We start from the raw sequence: 18302 nt of genomic DNA on the forward strand, positions 1-18302 counted from the left end.
GAATAGCCTTTTTCTCACCTGTGGCTAACGTTTAAAAAAGCAACATGGGGGCTTCCCTGGTGGCGCAGTGGTTGAGAGTCGGCTTGCCAATGCAGGGGCCACAGGTTCGAGCCCTGGTCTGGGAGGATCCCACATGCCTAGGAGCAACTAGGCCCGTGAGCCACAATTACTGAGCCTGCGCGTCTGGAGCCTATGCTCCGCAACAAGAGAGGCCGCGATAATGAGAGGCCCACGCACCACGATGAATAGTGGCCCCCACTTGCTGCAACTAGAGAAAGCCCTCGCACAGAAGCGAAGACCCAACACAGCCATAAATAAATAAATAAATAAATAAATTTTAAACCCCCCCCCAAAAAAAAAGCAGATTGCCCTTATACAAGAAGGCCAGCAGTACATATTCACTATTTAAAAAAAAAAAAAAAAAAAAAAAAGCAAAGCAATGTGGCCTCTTCTGGTTCAATCAACTAAAAGCAATTGAGTTCCCACTATGTCTGTAGTGTCATGGGTGACCCGGGGCTGTTAACTGGCCTCTGCCCCCTGCCCCAGTAGCATATATTATAGGTGGGAAGGTGTGGCATACACAAGGAGAAAATTTACCGTGAACCCCAAGAGTCTTTAAAAGTAGCATGAGATGAGGTCCAGAAAGTCTTAGATACGGCCTTTGGGGACTCTCTCTCATCCAGCTCCACCAGTCCTCAGGCAGAAGGTTGAGGCCCAGCGAGTGGACGGGGCTTGCCCAAGGTCACACAGAGCATTGCTTTCTGAATGAGCAGAATAGACAGTAAATGAGGAAGCTCAAAGAATCCTGGCCTGGGAGACCTAGGACCTGACCCCTAAGCTTACTGACCAGTAAAAGGGGGCCGATGGTTTAGATGATTTGGGAAGTCCCTTCCAACTCTGGAATGTTCTGGGCTCTGTCAGAGTCATGTTTTGGAAGAGAGCAAAATCAGAGGATATGGTTTCCCAAAGCAAGTTGATGTCTCTTCAACTTGGGTGTTACCAAGTACCTAGGACAGTGCCTGACACGATATCAGCACTCAGTAAACGTTTGTTGAATGAATGAGTGAACGTTTTTCCCAGGTAGGAGTCGCTCTGGGTCATGGCAACAATCCCTCTATGAACTCCCTGGGAGGAGAGGGGGTGAACCAGGAGATTCTGAGCAGAGGAGGGCTGCTACGGAAGGTGTGACCACGTTAGGCACAGGCGCCACCTTGGGCCAGCAGCGCTTTGCAGGTGGGTGGAAAGGCCCGAGCCAGAGTGTAGCCTCAGACTGAGGAGGAAAGGTTAAGACGTCACCCCAGGCACCACACCTCCTTGGGCTTATTTGCCAGGAGCCGGTATTAGGCTGGGTCAGGTGCAACCACACCTTGTGACCTGTGAACTTAATGTGCAGAGATGACTCAGGCCCCCCAGAAAACAAGAAAATCTTGATTCAAGGCCAGCGTGGTAGCTCACAGCTCCCTTTGGGGCACTGTGAAGACACAGTCAACCTTCTGAGGATAGTTTGCCAAGTGGAGATGAAAAACTGAGACCATGCAAGGACGGGGAAGGTGCAGGAGGCACAGTCCTAGGAGGGGGTCCTGCTCTCTGTCCTCTGGGCCTGCCTGGGACACCTGGGTAGCTCTCCTCAATATTTTATTAAAGGGAGTATATTCCCCCCAGATGAAGCACAGTCAGGTAGCTCAGGGACTTTTCAAGGGAGAGGGGAGAGGAAGGAGGTTGAGGAGAGACTGCTCTTTAGGGGCCAGGAGATCAGCATAGCACAAGCTCATCCAGCAGGTGACTTGACTTCTGGCCTGAGACCATCACAGGCCCTTCCACCCTTGCAGGCCAAAGAGGAGGCCAAGGTGGGCTCTGCTGAGGCGGCGAGAGGGAAGTGCTGGCCTCAGCTTCCTGTTCCCTGCCCAGGCTCCTGCTTCCACTCAGGGCGAATCTGTGGGTCTGGCTGTGAGCAAAATTCAGCACAGTTCAAGAAACCAGCTGAGGCAGTTAACTGACTTTGGAAGACAGCAGTCAGGGCTCCGAGGGCACAGCTCCCCCATGGTCCCAGGCCTGAGTTGCCTGCAGTGTGATCCACTGACAAGGGGCCTGGGAAACATCCTCCTTCCCTCTGACACGGAAAGGCGGCTGGTTCTCAATGGTTTTGAGGGGTTTAGCTCTGTGTTTGAGCTGAAGACCTAAGCCATGTCCAGATGGACAGATGTGCATCTGTGGACATGTGCAGGCAGGCAGGGAGCGAAGGCTGAGGCTTTAGAATCAGACGGTGCAGGTTTTAAATCTCAATTCAACTTCTTTACCAGCTGTGTGCTCTGGGGAAAATTAGTTCTCTGGCCAATTTCTCATTTGTTTAAAAAATAAAAATTTGTAGGGAATTCCCTGGTGGTCCAGTGGTTAGGACTCTGTGCTTTCACTGCCGAGGTGCTGAGGGCCCAGGTTCAATCCCTGGTCAGGGAACTAAGATCCAGCAAGCTGCATGGTGTGGCCTAAATAAATAAATAATTTTTTTTTTTTAAATGAAAAAAAACATTGTGCAGGGTTTTTGTGAGAACTAGCTGTGTGTGTGTGTGTGTGTGTGTGTGTGTGTGTGTGTGTGTAGTCCCTGATTCACAGCAGGCCTTCAGTATGTTGTCATCACCATCATCATTCATCAGTGACTGTAACACTCAAATTTGTGTCGTTGAAGACATTTGGGTTGTTGAGCATTTGTGTTTTAACTTATAAATTTCTCATAATACAAATGCCATTTTCAGGCCTGAGAAATAAAAATCTCAAGAAACTGTTATTTGGACTCAGGGTTTTGAGCACTTTGTATAATACATAACCATCTTCCTGCTCTGTACTTGCCCACTTTTCTGCCAATTTTTGAATAATACCAAATGTTTCCTTTCACGATACATCATGAAATGGCCAACTTGTTGATACAGAGTGCTACATGTTAGGGTTTTGTCCTCTGTCTTTGCATCTCTAGTCACATTGGTGAGCGCTTTCGCTTGATGATAAATCATTTTGTGAACATGCGTAGATTGCCATTTGAAGTAAACCTGTCTACGTTCATGAGACATATATAATCACAGGACAGTATAATTTAATCTGTAATTTAATGGCTCTATGGAACTTTTAAGAGCTTTCAAACAATAGCATGGTGAGAAAATTGTATAAATTTGTATAACAACTTGAAAATTGTGTAACGACTGCTGTGAAATAAGTGCCATTGTCATTGAAAGTTACCATGTAATTTACTTTAAATGGTGAGCTGTACGCCTCCGTCTGCTTAATAACCTGATACCTGAGACCACAGAGTTCCAGTTCTGTAAAGGAATGGAACGAACCCGTGGAGTTAGACGTAACATGATTTTACCTGAAATTCTCTGAGATTGGAAGGTGGTTGATTCATATGAGAATAAGGCCATTTAAGTGGTATCAACCTGTATATTCTATACTAGTAAGAGATCTGTAAGCTTATATCATAAATCACTCTGTAAAATGTATTAAGCCTACATCTGTATTCATTGAAGTCTTTCAGCAAATGTAATCATTACTGATTAATTCTAATTTACCCACTGGAAACTGGGACCATTTCTTAAGTATACCCTATTAATACATGGTCTCAAATATGCATATATACCATTTTAAATAAGGATAATACTGAAACAGTGAAGAGTGTGCTAAATGCTCGTATTTACTGGGATTATCTTTCTCTCCCACCCCCAATCCAAACTGGAGAGAGAAAGCTGGTGGTTTCTGGATCCCGGGGTACTGCTACTCTCAGAAATCTTTATTCTTCTTGGAAATTCTGGCTTCCAGGTTCTAAGAATTGTAGGCTTACCCAGAGTTACATCGCTGTCTGGGGTAAACCAAACTGCAGCCCATGTGCATTTTTTTTTTTTTTGGCTGCGTTGGGTCTTCATTGCTGTGCGCGGGCTTTGTCTAGTTGCGGCGAGCGGGGGCCACCCCTCGCCGTGGTGCGTGGGCCCCTCATGGCGGTGGCTTCTCTCGTTGCAGAGCACGGGCTCTAGGCGCGCGGGCTTCAGTAGTTGTGGCACACGGGCTCTAGTTGTGGCTCACGGGCTCTGGAGCGCAGGCTCAGTAGTTGTGGCGCACGGGCTTTGCCACTCCGCAGCATGTGGGATCTTCCCGGACCAGGGATCGAACCCGTGTCCCCTGCATTGGCAGGCAGACTCTTAACCACTGCGCCACCAGGGAAGTCCCCCAGCCCACATGCTTTAAGCAGTGGGTGTGCAGAGAGCCCAGCAGAGACAAATGACCCATCAGGGTGGAAGGCAGCCGGACATCCCTTTTGTTTCTTCATTTGTAAAATAGCAGGACTTTTTACAGCCTATTCAGTGACATAGCAAACGCACTTTGTACACCGTAAAGTGCTGTAAAATAGAAGCTAAAATGAGGTTGATGTAACACAGAATTCCCATCCCTGGTCCTCAGTCCTTCTAGGCCCGGAGGAGCAAGCATCCCTTACACACACACCCTCCCCCCACCCTACCCCCGTGAGGACTGAGATTGCAGAGTAAGGTAGTTAGTTCAATAAAAGGGCCTCCTAGATCCCTGGCCCCCATCCCCACCCAGCCCAGGTACCTCCTCCAGGCTATTCCATTTACTGTCTTGTTAACCTTGAGGAAGGTCAGGACCTTCTGCTTAATTCTCCACCTCGTTGCTGTTCTGAAGCAGAGGGAGGGGACACAGTCACAAAGAGGATAATTATTCATAGAAATATTTTTCTTATTTTTTTTCATAGAGTGCCCATGATCAGAGACCAAAAAAAAAAAAAAAAATAGCACATGATAAATAAAAGGGAATATCCCCTTCCATTTCTGCTCCTTTTCAGAGCCACTGTGGTTCAGTCTCTGATCCTATTTTCTGATAAGAACAGAGAAGAAGTGCATCAGAATGCCATGGGTCATGTGCCTTCCACAGGTCAAATCAATATCTTGCAAGGAAGTGTGTTAGAAGACCTTTAAAAACAAAGCCTGATAGGTCTTTAGTCTCTGTCCAGAGGGGCTCCACAGTGTCATTACTGCTTGAAAACCCTCCTCACTGCTCTGGGGAGGCAGAGCTGCTGCAAGTGGGGTATCCTGCCTGAGTTTTAGTCAGTGTCAAGGTCTGCGGGTCTCAAAGAAGGGGGAGAAACTCTACATACAGAAATCTCTCCTCTCTGCCTTAGGATATTTTTTTATAAGTGATGAGGGGACCCAAAGTGGGCTGGGGGGACTTCCTTGCCCTCAGAATTCCAAGTGTCCAGTGACCAACCTTGTAGAAACCGTATCCCTCCCCAGAGGCCCCTGCCAGCCCTTCCTTATGCACAAAGAAGCCGATGCAGCCCCAGCGTCCAGCCCCTCTCTCCTCTCCTAGCCCCTGGGTTCTGTTCATCACTAAAAATGCCATTTGGGGATTTTCCCCCTTTTGCTTTTATTGCCTTAACACCAGACGAGTGAAGAAGATGAAGAGGTACAGGAGGAGGAGGAGGACCCAGAAGAAGACAGGAGATCCACAAGAGAAGAGGAGAGTGAATTGCCCAAGTCTCCAGAGCCACCACCAGGCCCGGTCCTGGCTTCCGCAGAGGGGCCGCCCCTGCAGGCCCTGGGCCAGCCCTCAGGCTCCTTCATCTGTGAAATGCCCAACTGTGGAGCTGTAAGTGTCTCTGCGCCCTCCAGGGATCTGGGACTCTTGAGAGCCGTACATACAGCTGTGCCCGGCTTTAAGAGATGATGCACTTTGCAAAAGGTGTACTTTCAGCAGTGAACGTTTGGCAGAGGGAAGTCCATGTGGCCCTGCTTTTCTTTCCTTCTCCATTTACTTATTCATTCAGCCCGTAGATATTTCTGGAGTGTGTGTTCTCTGTTAAGCACTGTGCCATGTGCTTGGAGGACACAGGTCCGTCCCTGCCCTCAGGGAGCATGTGATTCAGGCTCTGCAATGGACCTTGGCCTCCAGAACTTACACTCCTCGTTACTTGGTGCCTCCCCACTCCTCCTGGGCTGTGTCACACAGGTCCTGTCCTGGAGACATGCATTTAAATGCAGTGGGAGAGCCCACAGAGAAGGAGTGTCCTTTTATGGCATAGTTACAAAGATTTAGCTAAAGTTTATCTTTGTACTCTTTGGGGGAAGCAAACAAGATTTACTAAGCAAATTATTCATGTAAACAGGCTAAAAAGGTGTCTGTGTAATTACCTAACCTAGTACTTTTCAAGTACATTAGAAGCATCATTTAGCTAAAATAAAACCAGTTCACCATTTGATCATTCTTAGCACTAAAGGATGGCCTTACAGAATCTGTACTGGCCTGATCTAAGGCTCTCTGTGTATTTTAATGGATATATTTTTTTAATTGTTAACTTTGGACTCTCAGTCCGCCCAGTACCCCACTCGTCTGAATTGTTGAGCTTTTCCCAAATCAAGTTTCTTAAAGCTGGGCACACCTGTGCAGGCAAGTTCTAGAGGTATTATGCAAAAAATTAGAATGTTGCTCCTTTCATATGAAGCCCTGTTTTCCCCAAGTTAGTGCTTATCTTTGCTTGTGTGTTATATAGGATAATACTGTTTTCCAGAGTGCATTGAATGCTGCTTATTCAGTCCGTCACTTAGATGAAGAAAGCAACAGTCTTTAAAATATTTAGATTCTAAAGCAGAAATTCACTTGATTTACATTTAAGAAAAAATGAAAAAAATTTTTTAAATGATACATACATTTTGCATTAGCTTTGAAGAGAACATAAGAAATTGCTAGCTTGTTTCTATCTTTGATGTTTAATGAGCTGGACGCTTCACTCCATCATTGCCATGTTGTATAGAGCACTTCCGTTAGGGGATGATTAAGATGTGACTTTATTTATTTATTTTTTACACATCTTTATTGGAGTATAATTGCTTTACAATGGTGTGTTAGTTTCTGCTTTATAACAAAGTGAATCAGCTATACATATACATATGTTCCCATATCTCCTCCCTCTTGCATCTCCCTCCCTCCCACCCTCCCTATCCCACCCCTCTAGGTGGTCACAAAGCACCGAGCTGATCTCCCTGTGTTATGTGGCTGCTTCCCACTAGCTATAAGATGTGACTTTAAGTGACAGTATCCTTGGTGTATTTGTTTAGAAATTGGATGCTTCCTCAATTCATAGTTTGGGTGTACAGTAAATTCTTTCCTGAGCGGGAAATCTTTTACTTTACCCAATCAAAAATGCTCAGCAAGGTGAATATTTTTTCGTGACTTTAAAAAACAACAGGGAAAACAGCATGTTGGTTTTATTCAGTGCCTAAACATGGAGGTTTTGGTTGCTAAATCAGCGAAAGATTTTTCTTCCCTGCAAGACTATAAACAGAACTGATGAACTTAACACAGAGTGACCATCTGTGGCTGGACAGTTCAGTGGGTACTCCCATTAGCTGATGCATTTAGCAATCTGGAAGTCAGGGCTCTTGGAACTCAGGGGTCTGGATTACATCCCTTTACAGCAGTGGATCTCTGCTGGGAATGGTTTTGTTCCCGTGAACATTTGGCAACGTCCAGAGACATTTTTATCACATCTAGGGAGGTGCTCCTGGCATCTGGTGGGTAGAGAGGCCAGGGTTGCTGCTGAACATCCTGTGATGCCCAGGACAGCCCCACAGCAAAGAATCATCCAGTCCCAAATGTCAGTAATACTGAGGTTGGGAAACCGTGCATTATGCCAACCTTCAAAAGACCAGGTCGTTCCCCTTTTTTTCATCCTGCAGTACAATGTCGGGGTCTGAAACATTGCTTCAACACTGGGCTACTGATTGGGGCTTAGAAATAACATATAGAATATATCAGAGCAGCTAGTCAGTGTCTTCCAAGCTGTGTCTCTTGGGGTTCGAGGGATTCCTAGCGGGGAGATAGAGCTGAGCAAATAGATTCAATTTTGGGGGGCTGTCTATTTCAGCCAGAGTACCTCTGCTTTGAACTTTTGAATAAGACCTGATTTTTTTAAGTAAAGAAAGGAAAGGAAAGGAAAAAAGAAAGAAAAGAAAAAAGGGGTGGAAGGTTGCTTCTGGCTGTTAAAAAGTTTGAAAGCTGGTCCAAACCCTCTCATTTTACAGATGGAAACAATAAGGTGTCCAGAGGGGAAATGGCCCAATGGCCTCCCTGTGAGACGGAGGCACTGGATTGAGCCCTAGTCTTTGGTTATAACAGTGATGGGTTTTTTACTGGCACAGCACTTGTGATTGTGGTATTTGATCTCTACTTTCTGTGGCATTTGTCCAGAGTTTGCTTATGTAAAACCACTGTTTCGAGTATCACATGTTCTACCAATGAGTAACTAATAACCCTAATTTCCTTTTCAGGACTGTAGATGTCATGTCACTCCCTTTCTTCCCCAGGTGTTCAGCTCCCGACAGGCACTGAACGGCCACGCCCGCATCCACGGTGGCACCAACCAGGTGACCAAAGCTCGGGGTGCTGTACCCTCTGGAAAGCAGAAGCCTGGCAGTGCCCAGAGCGGGTACTGCTCAGTGAAGAGCTCACCCTCTCACAGCACCACCAGCGGCGAGACAGACCCCACCACCATCTTCCCCTGCAAGGAGTGTGGCAAGTAGGTAGAAATGGGCCAGGGACTGAATCTAAGTGTGTGATGAATAGTGCCTCTGTAGGGGCCGGACCAAGGTGGTCTGAGGTGTCTCCAGGCAGAAAAAGAACCCAGACTCTCCAGTTTTTCCTCATATCGTCCTTGGGGTCTACATGGTGCCTCATGGTGGGTGGACCTTGTCTCTGACTCAGAATATGGTCATTCTGATGTCCTAAAGCCTAATAAGGATGGACATCATCAGAGAGCAAATCTCTAGTGACATAACTTCACTCTTTTCCAGAAATGATGGATGGGACTCTGATTCCCACCTCTTCCCTTCACACCCAAACCATAGTCACTAGTACTGACTGCTCTCTTTGCATCCCTGCCGAGTGATCTGAGAATGGCGCTAAAACATCTAATCAGGAACTCTCTGTGGCAGAGATGGCTTTCCTACCAATACTGCTCGTTCCTGCACCCAGGGCAGACATCACTAATCAATTGCTATACTTTTTGCTACCACATTAAGATAAGACTCAAATCCTTTCAAATCCTTTAAATCCTAATGCTTCAAGGTGGCACAACCAATTGATCAGAGTTGACTCATGAGGTAAAGTCTATCTGTCATCTTGGCCGTTTTAAGTGTAATTTAAAACAATGAAAAGGGGGAATTGACAGTAGGTGGTAATAACAGCATTAAATAACGTTTACTAAGCACCTAATTTTGTTACATACTTCATGTGCATGAGATCATTTAATCCCCACACAGAAACTCCATGTGGCGCAGATACTGTTTTATCCTTGTTTTTACGAATAAGGACTGAACATTAGGTAAATTTACTTGCCCCAAGTCATTCCCCCAGTAAGAGCAGAACTGAGATTTGAAACCCTATGTGTTCAAATACAGAGCCTGGGCTTCTGACCACTGTTCCAGCCTAGTGGTTTCCTTTGTTTGCTTATTTATTTATCACCGATGGTGAGATGCACACAGTTCCCTCCCACAGCATCCAGTATAGAATTCCAGTTTACTTCTCAGTGAGTCTGCCTCCAAGAAGGGTTGTCATAAGTAACTTCTTTTAGGAGCCTTGCCGAGTTTCTCTTCCTGTAACCTCCAATGTCTCAAACGTGCAGTGTTACCTGGAGAGATGCCCACGAGGTAGCTGCTGAAACTACCAAGGGAACATCCCTAGTTGTATGAATGAGGCCAACTGGGACCTCTGTTTATAATCTTCATCCTCATGGAATATTTCAGGCGTATTTCAGGCATCTTAATAATTCTGTCATTTATCAGTTACTCAGTATTTGCCTGGCACTGTTTTAAAGGATGTTTACATGTATTGATTAATTTAATCTTAAGCCCGATGAGGTAGGTACTGTTAGCCATAGGTCAGTGGCACCTGCCAAAGTGAGTTGGAACTAGCAACTCTCTTCCTGCAGAGATGGGGAGACAGACTTAGGCGTGGGTCCCCTCCTCTGGGCTCTAATGTCCTTCAGAGCCAGGACATGATATCATCTTCATGTCAGCAAGGAATAAGTGAGCCCCTGGATTGATCATCGGGCTTACTTACTTGAAATAGTGAAACCTTCTCAGTCGGACTCCCCCCTACTTGCCCTGGGGTGGGAGAGGCAGGGAAGGGGGCGTCTCACCAGTTTCTTCTCAGGAACCAGCATCTTCCCTTCACTCACTCCCCTCCAACAGGCGACAACTCCTTATTCCACTAGGTGGCGACAAAGGACATTTTAACAACCAGAAATAAGTATTTCAAGCTCTGGTTGTCTTTTGGTGATTTCCATTAAATGTTTTTCTTGTCTTGTTTTTATGTTGCTTGGGACCTTTTTCTACCATAACTCCAGTTAAGATTTTTATGGAAAACAGAAATATTTTCTATGGTTTTCCAGATGAGGAATAACATCAGGCACATGTTTGCAGAATCCTTTTTTTAGCTGCTGAAATTATGTTCATTACATTAGACAGTTTTCAGTATGTCCAGTGGTGATTCATCAACTCTGTTCTAAGACACGGGTCTTAGAAATCAGGTTTTTTTTTCCATTTATGAGCTCAGGAATAAATATTTATGCCACCCTCCCTCTCTAAAAACAGGCCGTCTAACATCTGGACAAACTTGCTCTGAAAAAGGTCCAGATAGAAATATTTTAGGCTGGGTTTCCCTGGCGGCACAGTGGTTAAGAATCTGCCTGCCGGGCTTCCCTGGTGGCGCAGCGGTTGAGAATCTGCCTGCCAATGGAGGGGACACGGGTTCGAGCCCTGGTCTGGGAAGATCCCACATGCCGCGGAGCAACTGGGCCCGTGAGCCACAACTACTGAGCCTGCGCGTCTGGAGCCTGTGCTCCGCAACAAGAGAGGCCGCGATAGTGAGAGGCCCGCGCACCGCGATGAAGAGTGGCCCCCGCTTGCCGCAACTGGAGAAAGCCCTCGCACAGAAACGAAGACCCAACACAGCCAAAAATAAATAAATAAAAATTTAAAAAAATAAAAATTATAAAAAAAATTATAAAAAAAAAAAAAAAAAGAATCTGCCTGCCAATGCAGGGGACACAGGTTCGATCCCTGGTCCAGGAAGATCCCACATGCCGCGGAGCAACTAAGCCCGTGCGCCACAACTACTGAGCCTGCACTCTAGAGCCCGCGAGCCACAACAAGAGAAGCCATTGCAATGAGAAGCCCGCGCACCGCATCGAAGAGTAGCCCCTGCTCGCCGCAACTAGAGAAAGCCCACGTGCAGCAACAAAGACCCAACGCAGCCAAAACAACAGCAACAACAACAACAAAAACATAATTCTCAACATAAAAAAAAAAAAAGAAATATTTTAGGCTTTGCAGGTCATTCTGTCTCTGTCACAACTACTCAGCTGTGCCATGTTAGTGCAAAAGCAGCCATGGACGATACATAAACAATTAAACATGTCTGTGTTCTGGTAAAACTTTATTTACAAAAGCAGGCAGTGGGCAGGATTTGGCCCACTGACCATAGTTGGCAGACCCCTTAGCCCAGGATTTCTCAGCCTTGGCACTGATATTTTGGGCCTGATGATTCCTTATTTGGGAAAGAGGGCCTGCCCTCTGTATTGTAGGGTGTTCAGCAGCATCCCCGGCATCTACCCACTCGATGCCAGAAGTACCACTACCACCACCCAGCTGTGACTATCAAAAATGTCTCCAGACGTTGCCAGATATTCCCTGTGGAGGCAGAATCCCCCCTAGCTGAGAACCACTATTTCATTCTAAAGCAAACAGGAGGGAACTATGATATATGATGGCCAAAACGAGACGGGATCTTGGGCGAAGAGGAATGGTCAGTGCAGCTCAGAAGTCCAGTACGATGAAGACAGAAGAGGGGCTGTTGGATTTGGCCACACAGCCACTAGCGATCTCAAGCACTTGGACTGAAGTAGAGGGGACGACAGTGCAGTTGGAGAGTGTGGAGGAAAGAGGAGCTGTACGTGTGTGCGGGCAGACCCTCTAGAATTTTGACGGGAACGACAGGGACAGGAGGCCAGAGGCAGAGGACGGGTTGTTTTACGGTGGGAACCGACAGAGCTTGGCAGCATGATACGGGGATTCTCAGGTTGGTCGAGAGGGCTTGGTCAGTGATGGAGAGGAAACGGGGAAGATAAGGAGGAAAGAAATGCTTGTGCCCCAGGCCACAGATGGACAGGAAAGCTTTCACAGAGAGAAGCTTGTCACAGAGAGAAAGCCCAACACACTGTAAACGTGTTCCTGTCCACATCCCCTTTCCTTGGAACGCTTGGAGAGAAGAGAGGTAACAGGTCACCAGGGGAGGAAGTCTTGGGAGCTAAGGAGATGGGAACTCTGTCAGAGCCACCCCAAACCAGACAGCAGACCATGCACCTGCTCTTCCCTATAGGATCCCTTGGATTTCCAAGAACTCAGATCTTCTAAATTTCACATGCTTCTTTTTCTTCATTTTTATAGAGTCTTCTTCAAGATCAAAAGCCGAAATGCACACATGAAAACTCACAGGCAGCAGGAGGAACAGCAGAGGCAGAAAGCCCAGAAGGCGGCTTTTGCAGCTGAAATGGCAGCCACGATTGAGAGGACTACGGGGCCGGTGGGGCCGCCGGGGCTGCTGCCCCTGGACCAGCTGAGCCTGATCAAACCCATCAAGGACGTGGACATCCTCGACGACGACGTCGTCCAGCAGTTAGGAGGCGTCATGGAAGAGGCCGAGGTCGTGGACACCGGTCTCCTCTTGGATGATCAAGATTCAGTTTTGCTTCAGGGTGACACGGAACTCTAAAGCCCTGTGTGTCGCTTGGAGACAGCGAAAACCCACGGTCTCCATCCTCATTCATCAGGAAAGCTGGACTGCCTGCTTGTTTTGTAACCATTTTAAACTACCTGTTTAAAAAGTGGTCGTTTTTTTCAGGTTTAGAAAAAAATCGGGCTTTTTTCCTTTTATTTAAAAATAATTGTTTTGTGGGAGGTTGGGGGGGAATAAATAATTGGCACAATCCTACTTTAAGATGTGTTTCATCTGGGCTACATTCCCAGGAATGAACTCATTCCTGGTTGGGAATGAACCTGACGTTCATGTTCTTTTGCTTTCAGATGCCAACCATCCTGGTTGCCTTTTATCCCAAAGCTTGCGTGAGTGAGTGAGTGAGAGAGTCTGTGTGTGTGTGTGTGTGTGTGTGTGTGTGTGTGTGTATGTGTGTGTGTGTGTAAAGCAGGCTACTTTCTTTGTGCTGGGGTCTTGGGCCATCCTTTCTCACCAAAAGTCATTTTTGTGCTGACCTCATTCCGCAGTTCGCAGTGAACTTGGCGTCTTTGCCGGGAGACCATGCTAGGAAGTAGCTTTCCAGTGAGCAAAGGCAGCCCTGTGTTCCACAGCTTTCTTCTAGCACACACGTCATTTGAAGAGTTGACCAAACGTGAAAGTCATTTTTCTCCCTGCCCTGCCTGTCACTCGGCCTGTTTCTGAAAACTGAGTGCTGTGTCATTTCAGGCTTTCCCTCCCTGGCCGTGATTTACTAAGAAGGTGATTTCATGGAGCAAGTGCGTCCTCTTCCCAGTTCCCTGAAGACCGGTTGACTCCAATTCGTGGGTTAGCAGGATCCCTTGGATTTCCAAGAACTCAGATCTTCTAAATTTCACATGCTTCTTTTCCAGTTGGCCTGAGCCGACTGGAAATCTGTCTGGAGGAAAATAACCCCAACTATTAAGTTGCCAGGGCTGTTTTCAGTGAGGTTGGTGGAGGAGCACAGATTAAAGTCCCTGGAATGCCAAGAGGCCCAAAAACTAGATCAGAAGAGCTGATTCTTTTTTGCCACACTGTTAAAGGTCAGTGGAGTTCTGAAATTACTCTGTGCCACTTGGAAGTACTGTGAAACCTCATTCACTAGGATTCTGCTGTCATTCGCCTGTGCTGGACCGAAGTTTACCTTGACGCTAACTCTGAGGAAAAGGGTTGTCTAACAAATCTGATGGCAAATACAAGGGAAATAGCATTAAAGGCCAACAAAAATGGTTTCAGATACCACTTCAGCTACGGTGTTTGCATTCAAACAATGAATGTATTCATTAAAGTCATTTACCAAAGCCCTTCTAGAACTCTCCAAGCTACATACCCCTGCTCTGTCTCCTCCTGTCCCTGCCGGCAGGGTTGCTGTTTGTACTTGAAGGTAATAAACCTGTAATCCTTCAAAAATGGCATCGAGCTCAGGCTTTTGAGCTGAGTCAGACTCCTCCATGGCCTCCGTCAGGGCAAATGAGTGCGTGCGCCTTCAGGCTGGGATGCGGCCCCAGCACAGAGCTGACGCTTCTGATGCCCCAGCTCCTGCAGGTGTGGCAATCCTGCCAGGGCACTTTGCTGGCACAGTAATAGCTTGATGTTACAAGAGGATGTCAGCGGAAGCACGAGGATAGGACTGGAGTATCTTTAAGTTGTCTCAGCAGAAGCTTCTAGCACACACTGAAGACCACAGCAGCCCCACGCAGACAGTGTCCTCTGAATCTCAGGAAAGCCATGGACGGAAGATCAATACAAAGGTTCTTTTCATTGCCACCATTCGGTTTTCAGAAAAAGAGGTCTTGAAGATTTCCTTTATCCTTTCTTAGGGAAAAAAAAAAAGTGTTTCATTTGCTGCCATTTCTGACAAATTATTCAGCGTTCTGAGTTCAGAACTGCCTGGGGAGGGCATCAGCCTTGTGGCAGAACTATTCCAGAACCATTCCAACTGTAATATCGGCTGATCCCATCTGTCCCAGTGACTACTTCCCTCCACTTGTGGGTGTCTGAGAGGGATTCTGGAATGGTTCTGCTATGGGGTCTATGAAAGCTTATCTAGCAAAGGAGCAAACACCCGGAAAAATGTTTATAAAGCAAATGCACTCGTTCTGTTTGGAGACTTGCCCGGCTGTTCCAGTTTAAAACATTAAAATAAACTGAGTTGCCAAGGCAAAAATATAATGCACAATTTAATTTTGATTTTCCATGCAGTATAGCATTTGCATTTTTGACTTGAAATAACCAAAGAACTCCTCCTTGATGAGACAGTTCACTTTCCTGAATTAGTATTTTTCTTTACAATATCAACTTAAAGAATTGACTTCATAGTAAAATACTGCACTTATTTTTTTCCTGAAATGATTCTGCCTGCATGTATGTGTTGTGTTTTGGCTCCTCCCCGCCCCCCACCACCCTAAAGAACTTTTCTTCCCAATGGTTTGTCGTCAACACAGTTACTGTTTACTATCAGATAGTTTTTCATTAGTGAATTTAGACCTCTTTGAGAAAGCTTGTATATAAAAAGTTAAAAGATATATTTTATGGAAAAACCCATCTTATTTTCAAATATATTTAACTGCTGTTCTATTTTATTAGAGGAAGGTTGTAAATATTTTCTAGGAGTTCTATTGTAAAGAAAAGTATTTTTGAAAAAAATTAATGTAATAAAAAGGAAAACATTTTTAAATAGTGGTTGTGATTGCTTCCTGTTCTGGCTTCATTGTGTTCTATTCGTAGGAAATGACTTGCATGCCTTCCCATTTTAGGATGTAATTTATTCTGGTTTGCACTATTTTAAGTTGACATCATAATATCTAATGTGCTTCACTGTATTTTCCCCAGAATGCAGGTCCCCTGGTCCATATCAAAAGCACTATGTATAGCATATTCATACTTTCTTCTTTTGTAACGTGTGTATTTTTAATAAGGATTTTATGTAACATTTTGGCAAAAAGAGGACAGTATTTTCTAGTGAATTTTATAATAAATTTTGCTAAAAGTGTTTCTTCCTAGGTCAGTTTTTGTTAAGGCGAACCAAAAGTCTTATTTTCCCAGGGGTTTAAAAAAAAAGTTTGAAGCTTGAAAGCAAAGTTATATTTAAACATCATATGTAACAAATAAATAAAGATGTTTTATAGACTTGTCCTCAAAAGGTGCATTCCTTAAAAACAAAAACAACTGGGGCATTCTAGGTTGGTTTTCCCCCTGAGCGATGAGCATTTTATTTTAATTGCCACAATACTTTTTTTTCAGAAAGCAAGCCAGGAGAATTTTACTTAAAAGGTTCCGGTCATTAGCCTTCTCAGAAATTTATTACAGTTCTTACAGATAGGCATTCATCAAACAGAGATGTAACCAAGTAGACACTGTCATATTTATTTGTGAAAACCTGATTCAATATTGCATCAGCTGCTCTGAAAATAAAATGTTATCTTTTTGAGTTTCATTTGGCTTAAACATTCCTTCTTTCTAGCTGCTGAAATGACTTCTCCGTGCTAATTTACTGTTAGTTTGTTTCTGGAGACAGGTTTAGAGGGCTGCTGATTAGATTTTTTTTTAATATATATAAATTTATTTATTTTATTTATTTATTTTTGGCTGCGTTGGGTCTTCATTGCTGCGCGCGGGCTTTCTCTAGTTGCGGCGAGGAGGGGGCTACTCTTCGTTGCGGTGCACGGGCTTCTCATTGCGGCGGCTTCTCTTGTTGCAGAGCACAGGCACTAGGTGTGTGGGCTTCAGTAGTTGTGGCACGCGGGCTTCAGTAGTTGTGGCACGTGGGCTCAGTAGTTGTGGCACACGGGCTCTAGAGCGCAGGCTCAGTAGTTGTGGCACACAGGCTTCGTTGCTCCGTGGCATGTGGGATCTTCCTGGACCAGGGCTCGAACCCGTGTCCCCTGAATTGGCAGGCAGATTCTTAACCACTGCGCCACCAGGGAAGCCCATGTTGATCAGATTTAATGCTCATATAAATGCCCCCACCCCTACCCTGGAGGCCAAGATGAATATCTCTGCTTCTCAAGCTGTGGATGAGCCACTTGAAGGGTTGATGGCCTCTAACCCGTACTACTCACAATGCAGTTTGGGGGAGCTCAGTATTACACATGGGTTATCTCACAGGGAACCACCAACAAAATCCAGTCCACCCTGGTTTATAGGCATTGCTAATCTGGATTTCCAAATTCTACAAAGTGTGTTTACTTTTTAATGGTCAACAGCAAAGTTCAGGAGAAATCTGAAATTCTAGATTTCATACAGAATTTAAGTAGGGCATACCTGTTCAAGACCTTGATCTTCTACGTTCTTTTGGGGTTTTATACTTTTAATTTGGGCAATGTTAGTCATGTGCCAAAGAAAATAGCTCTTCCTTTACAAACACTGCATTTAGCCAGTGTTGGAAATTTAAATTCTGCTTCCAGGGGCTCAGGTGTCCAATCTGAAGACTTTTTCCTACTGTTTTAGTCTCATTCATTACTCACGTACCAGGCACTATTCCATGCTGTATTATACACGGGGCAGTTGAGTAGCTAAAGATGACTGTGACATCATTCCTGCCTGCCTGCCAAGGAATTTAATACTTAGAAAAAACATATAGGGACCTGGGAACAGATCCAGTTCCATCACTGGGAAGAGCAAAGGTCATGCTTTATTATTATTACTGAAACATCTCACCATCACCCACATATTCACAGCAATTTATAACAGGTGCTCAGCAACTATTTGTTAATTATCTCTCTAATCTTCCAGGTATGCTTATCCGTGTGCGTGTGTGTGTGTGTGTGTGTGTGTGTGTGTGTAAATAAAACCTCTTTTGACTTTACCTAAATTCAATTCTGAATCCCACAGACTACCAGTCTACCTTCCTCAGCCACAGCCAGCCAGCTGTGGACTGAGGCTGAGTTTTAATGTTGGTATAAACAAAACATAATTAGGAAGGCATGTTAAGAAATTGAATAATATATTCCTAAGTGAACCATAGTGATCTTTGGGTGTCAGATATCCCTGTATAAAAGAGCCAAAGGGCTGATTATTTCTTTATATGAGAGAGAATCTTTTGAAAAGAGCTGTCCTCCCACAACCCCCCCAAGGGAAGTGTTTAATGTTTCTGTTTGAGTCGTAAAGGCCAAACAGCCATACATGCTTGATTTGCATTCCAGCACACATATCCTTAACATACAGCACGGATCTCTCTTTGGGCTGTTTGGGGTCATTACTTCCTTACTTCCTCTGCTTATGTAATTTTATTTTTGGCAGTCTTGCTATTTCTTTTTTTTTTTTCCCCAACCACTTTATTAAGGTACGGCTGACACATAAAAAGCTATACATATTTATTGTATACAACTTGATGAGTTTGGAGATAAGTGTATAACCATGAAACCATCACAATCAAGTGAGAAGATCTGTCTTTTAAAACAGAACAACCGGTGCAATCAAAGTATGATATAACTTAGAAATGTTTGATGCACACACTTTTATTTTTCCTGGATATAAAG

At 45.0% G+C, this 18302-nt stretch overlaps 1 protein-coding gene across 12 annotated transcripts in view; it reads left to right on the plus strand.

Annotated features, from left to right (window-relative positions):
• TRERF1 (transcriptional regulating factor 1) overlaps positions 1-16190 on the plus strand; it is a 200568-nt gene extending 184378 nt beyond the window's left edge. For 9 of the 12 annotated variants that reach the window (XM_036869644.1, XM_036869646.1, XM_036869643.1 and 6 more), the window contains 3 exons: positions 5440-5643; positions 8322-8569; positions 12498-16190. In XM_036869644.1, the coding sequence (XP_036725539.1) occupies positions 5440-5643; positions 8322-8569; positions 12498-12822 (777 nt within the window). In that variant the 3' untranslated portion in view covers positions 12823-16190. The remainder of the gene's footprint in view (positions 1-5439; positions 5644-8321; positions 8570-12497) is intronic. The other 3 variants (XM_036869648.1, XM_036869650.1, XM_036869654.1) reach the window with 1 other exon arrangement.
• Positions 16191-18302: the final 2112 nt, after the last annotated feature.

This window comes from Balaenoptera musculus, chromosome 11 (assembly GCF_009873245.2).
Source record: "Balaenoptera musculus isolate JJ_BM4_2016_0621 chromosome 11, mBalMus1.pri.v3, whole genome shotgun sequence".
Classification (NCBI taxonomy): domain Eukaryota; kingdom Metazoa; phylum Chordata; class Mammalia; order Artiodactyla; family Balaenopteridae; genus Balaenoptera; species Balaenoptera musculus.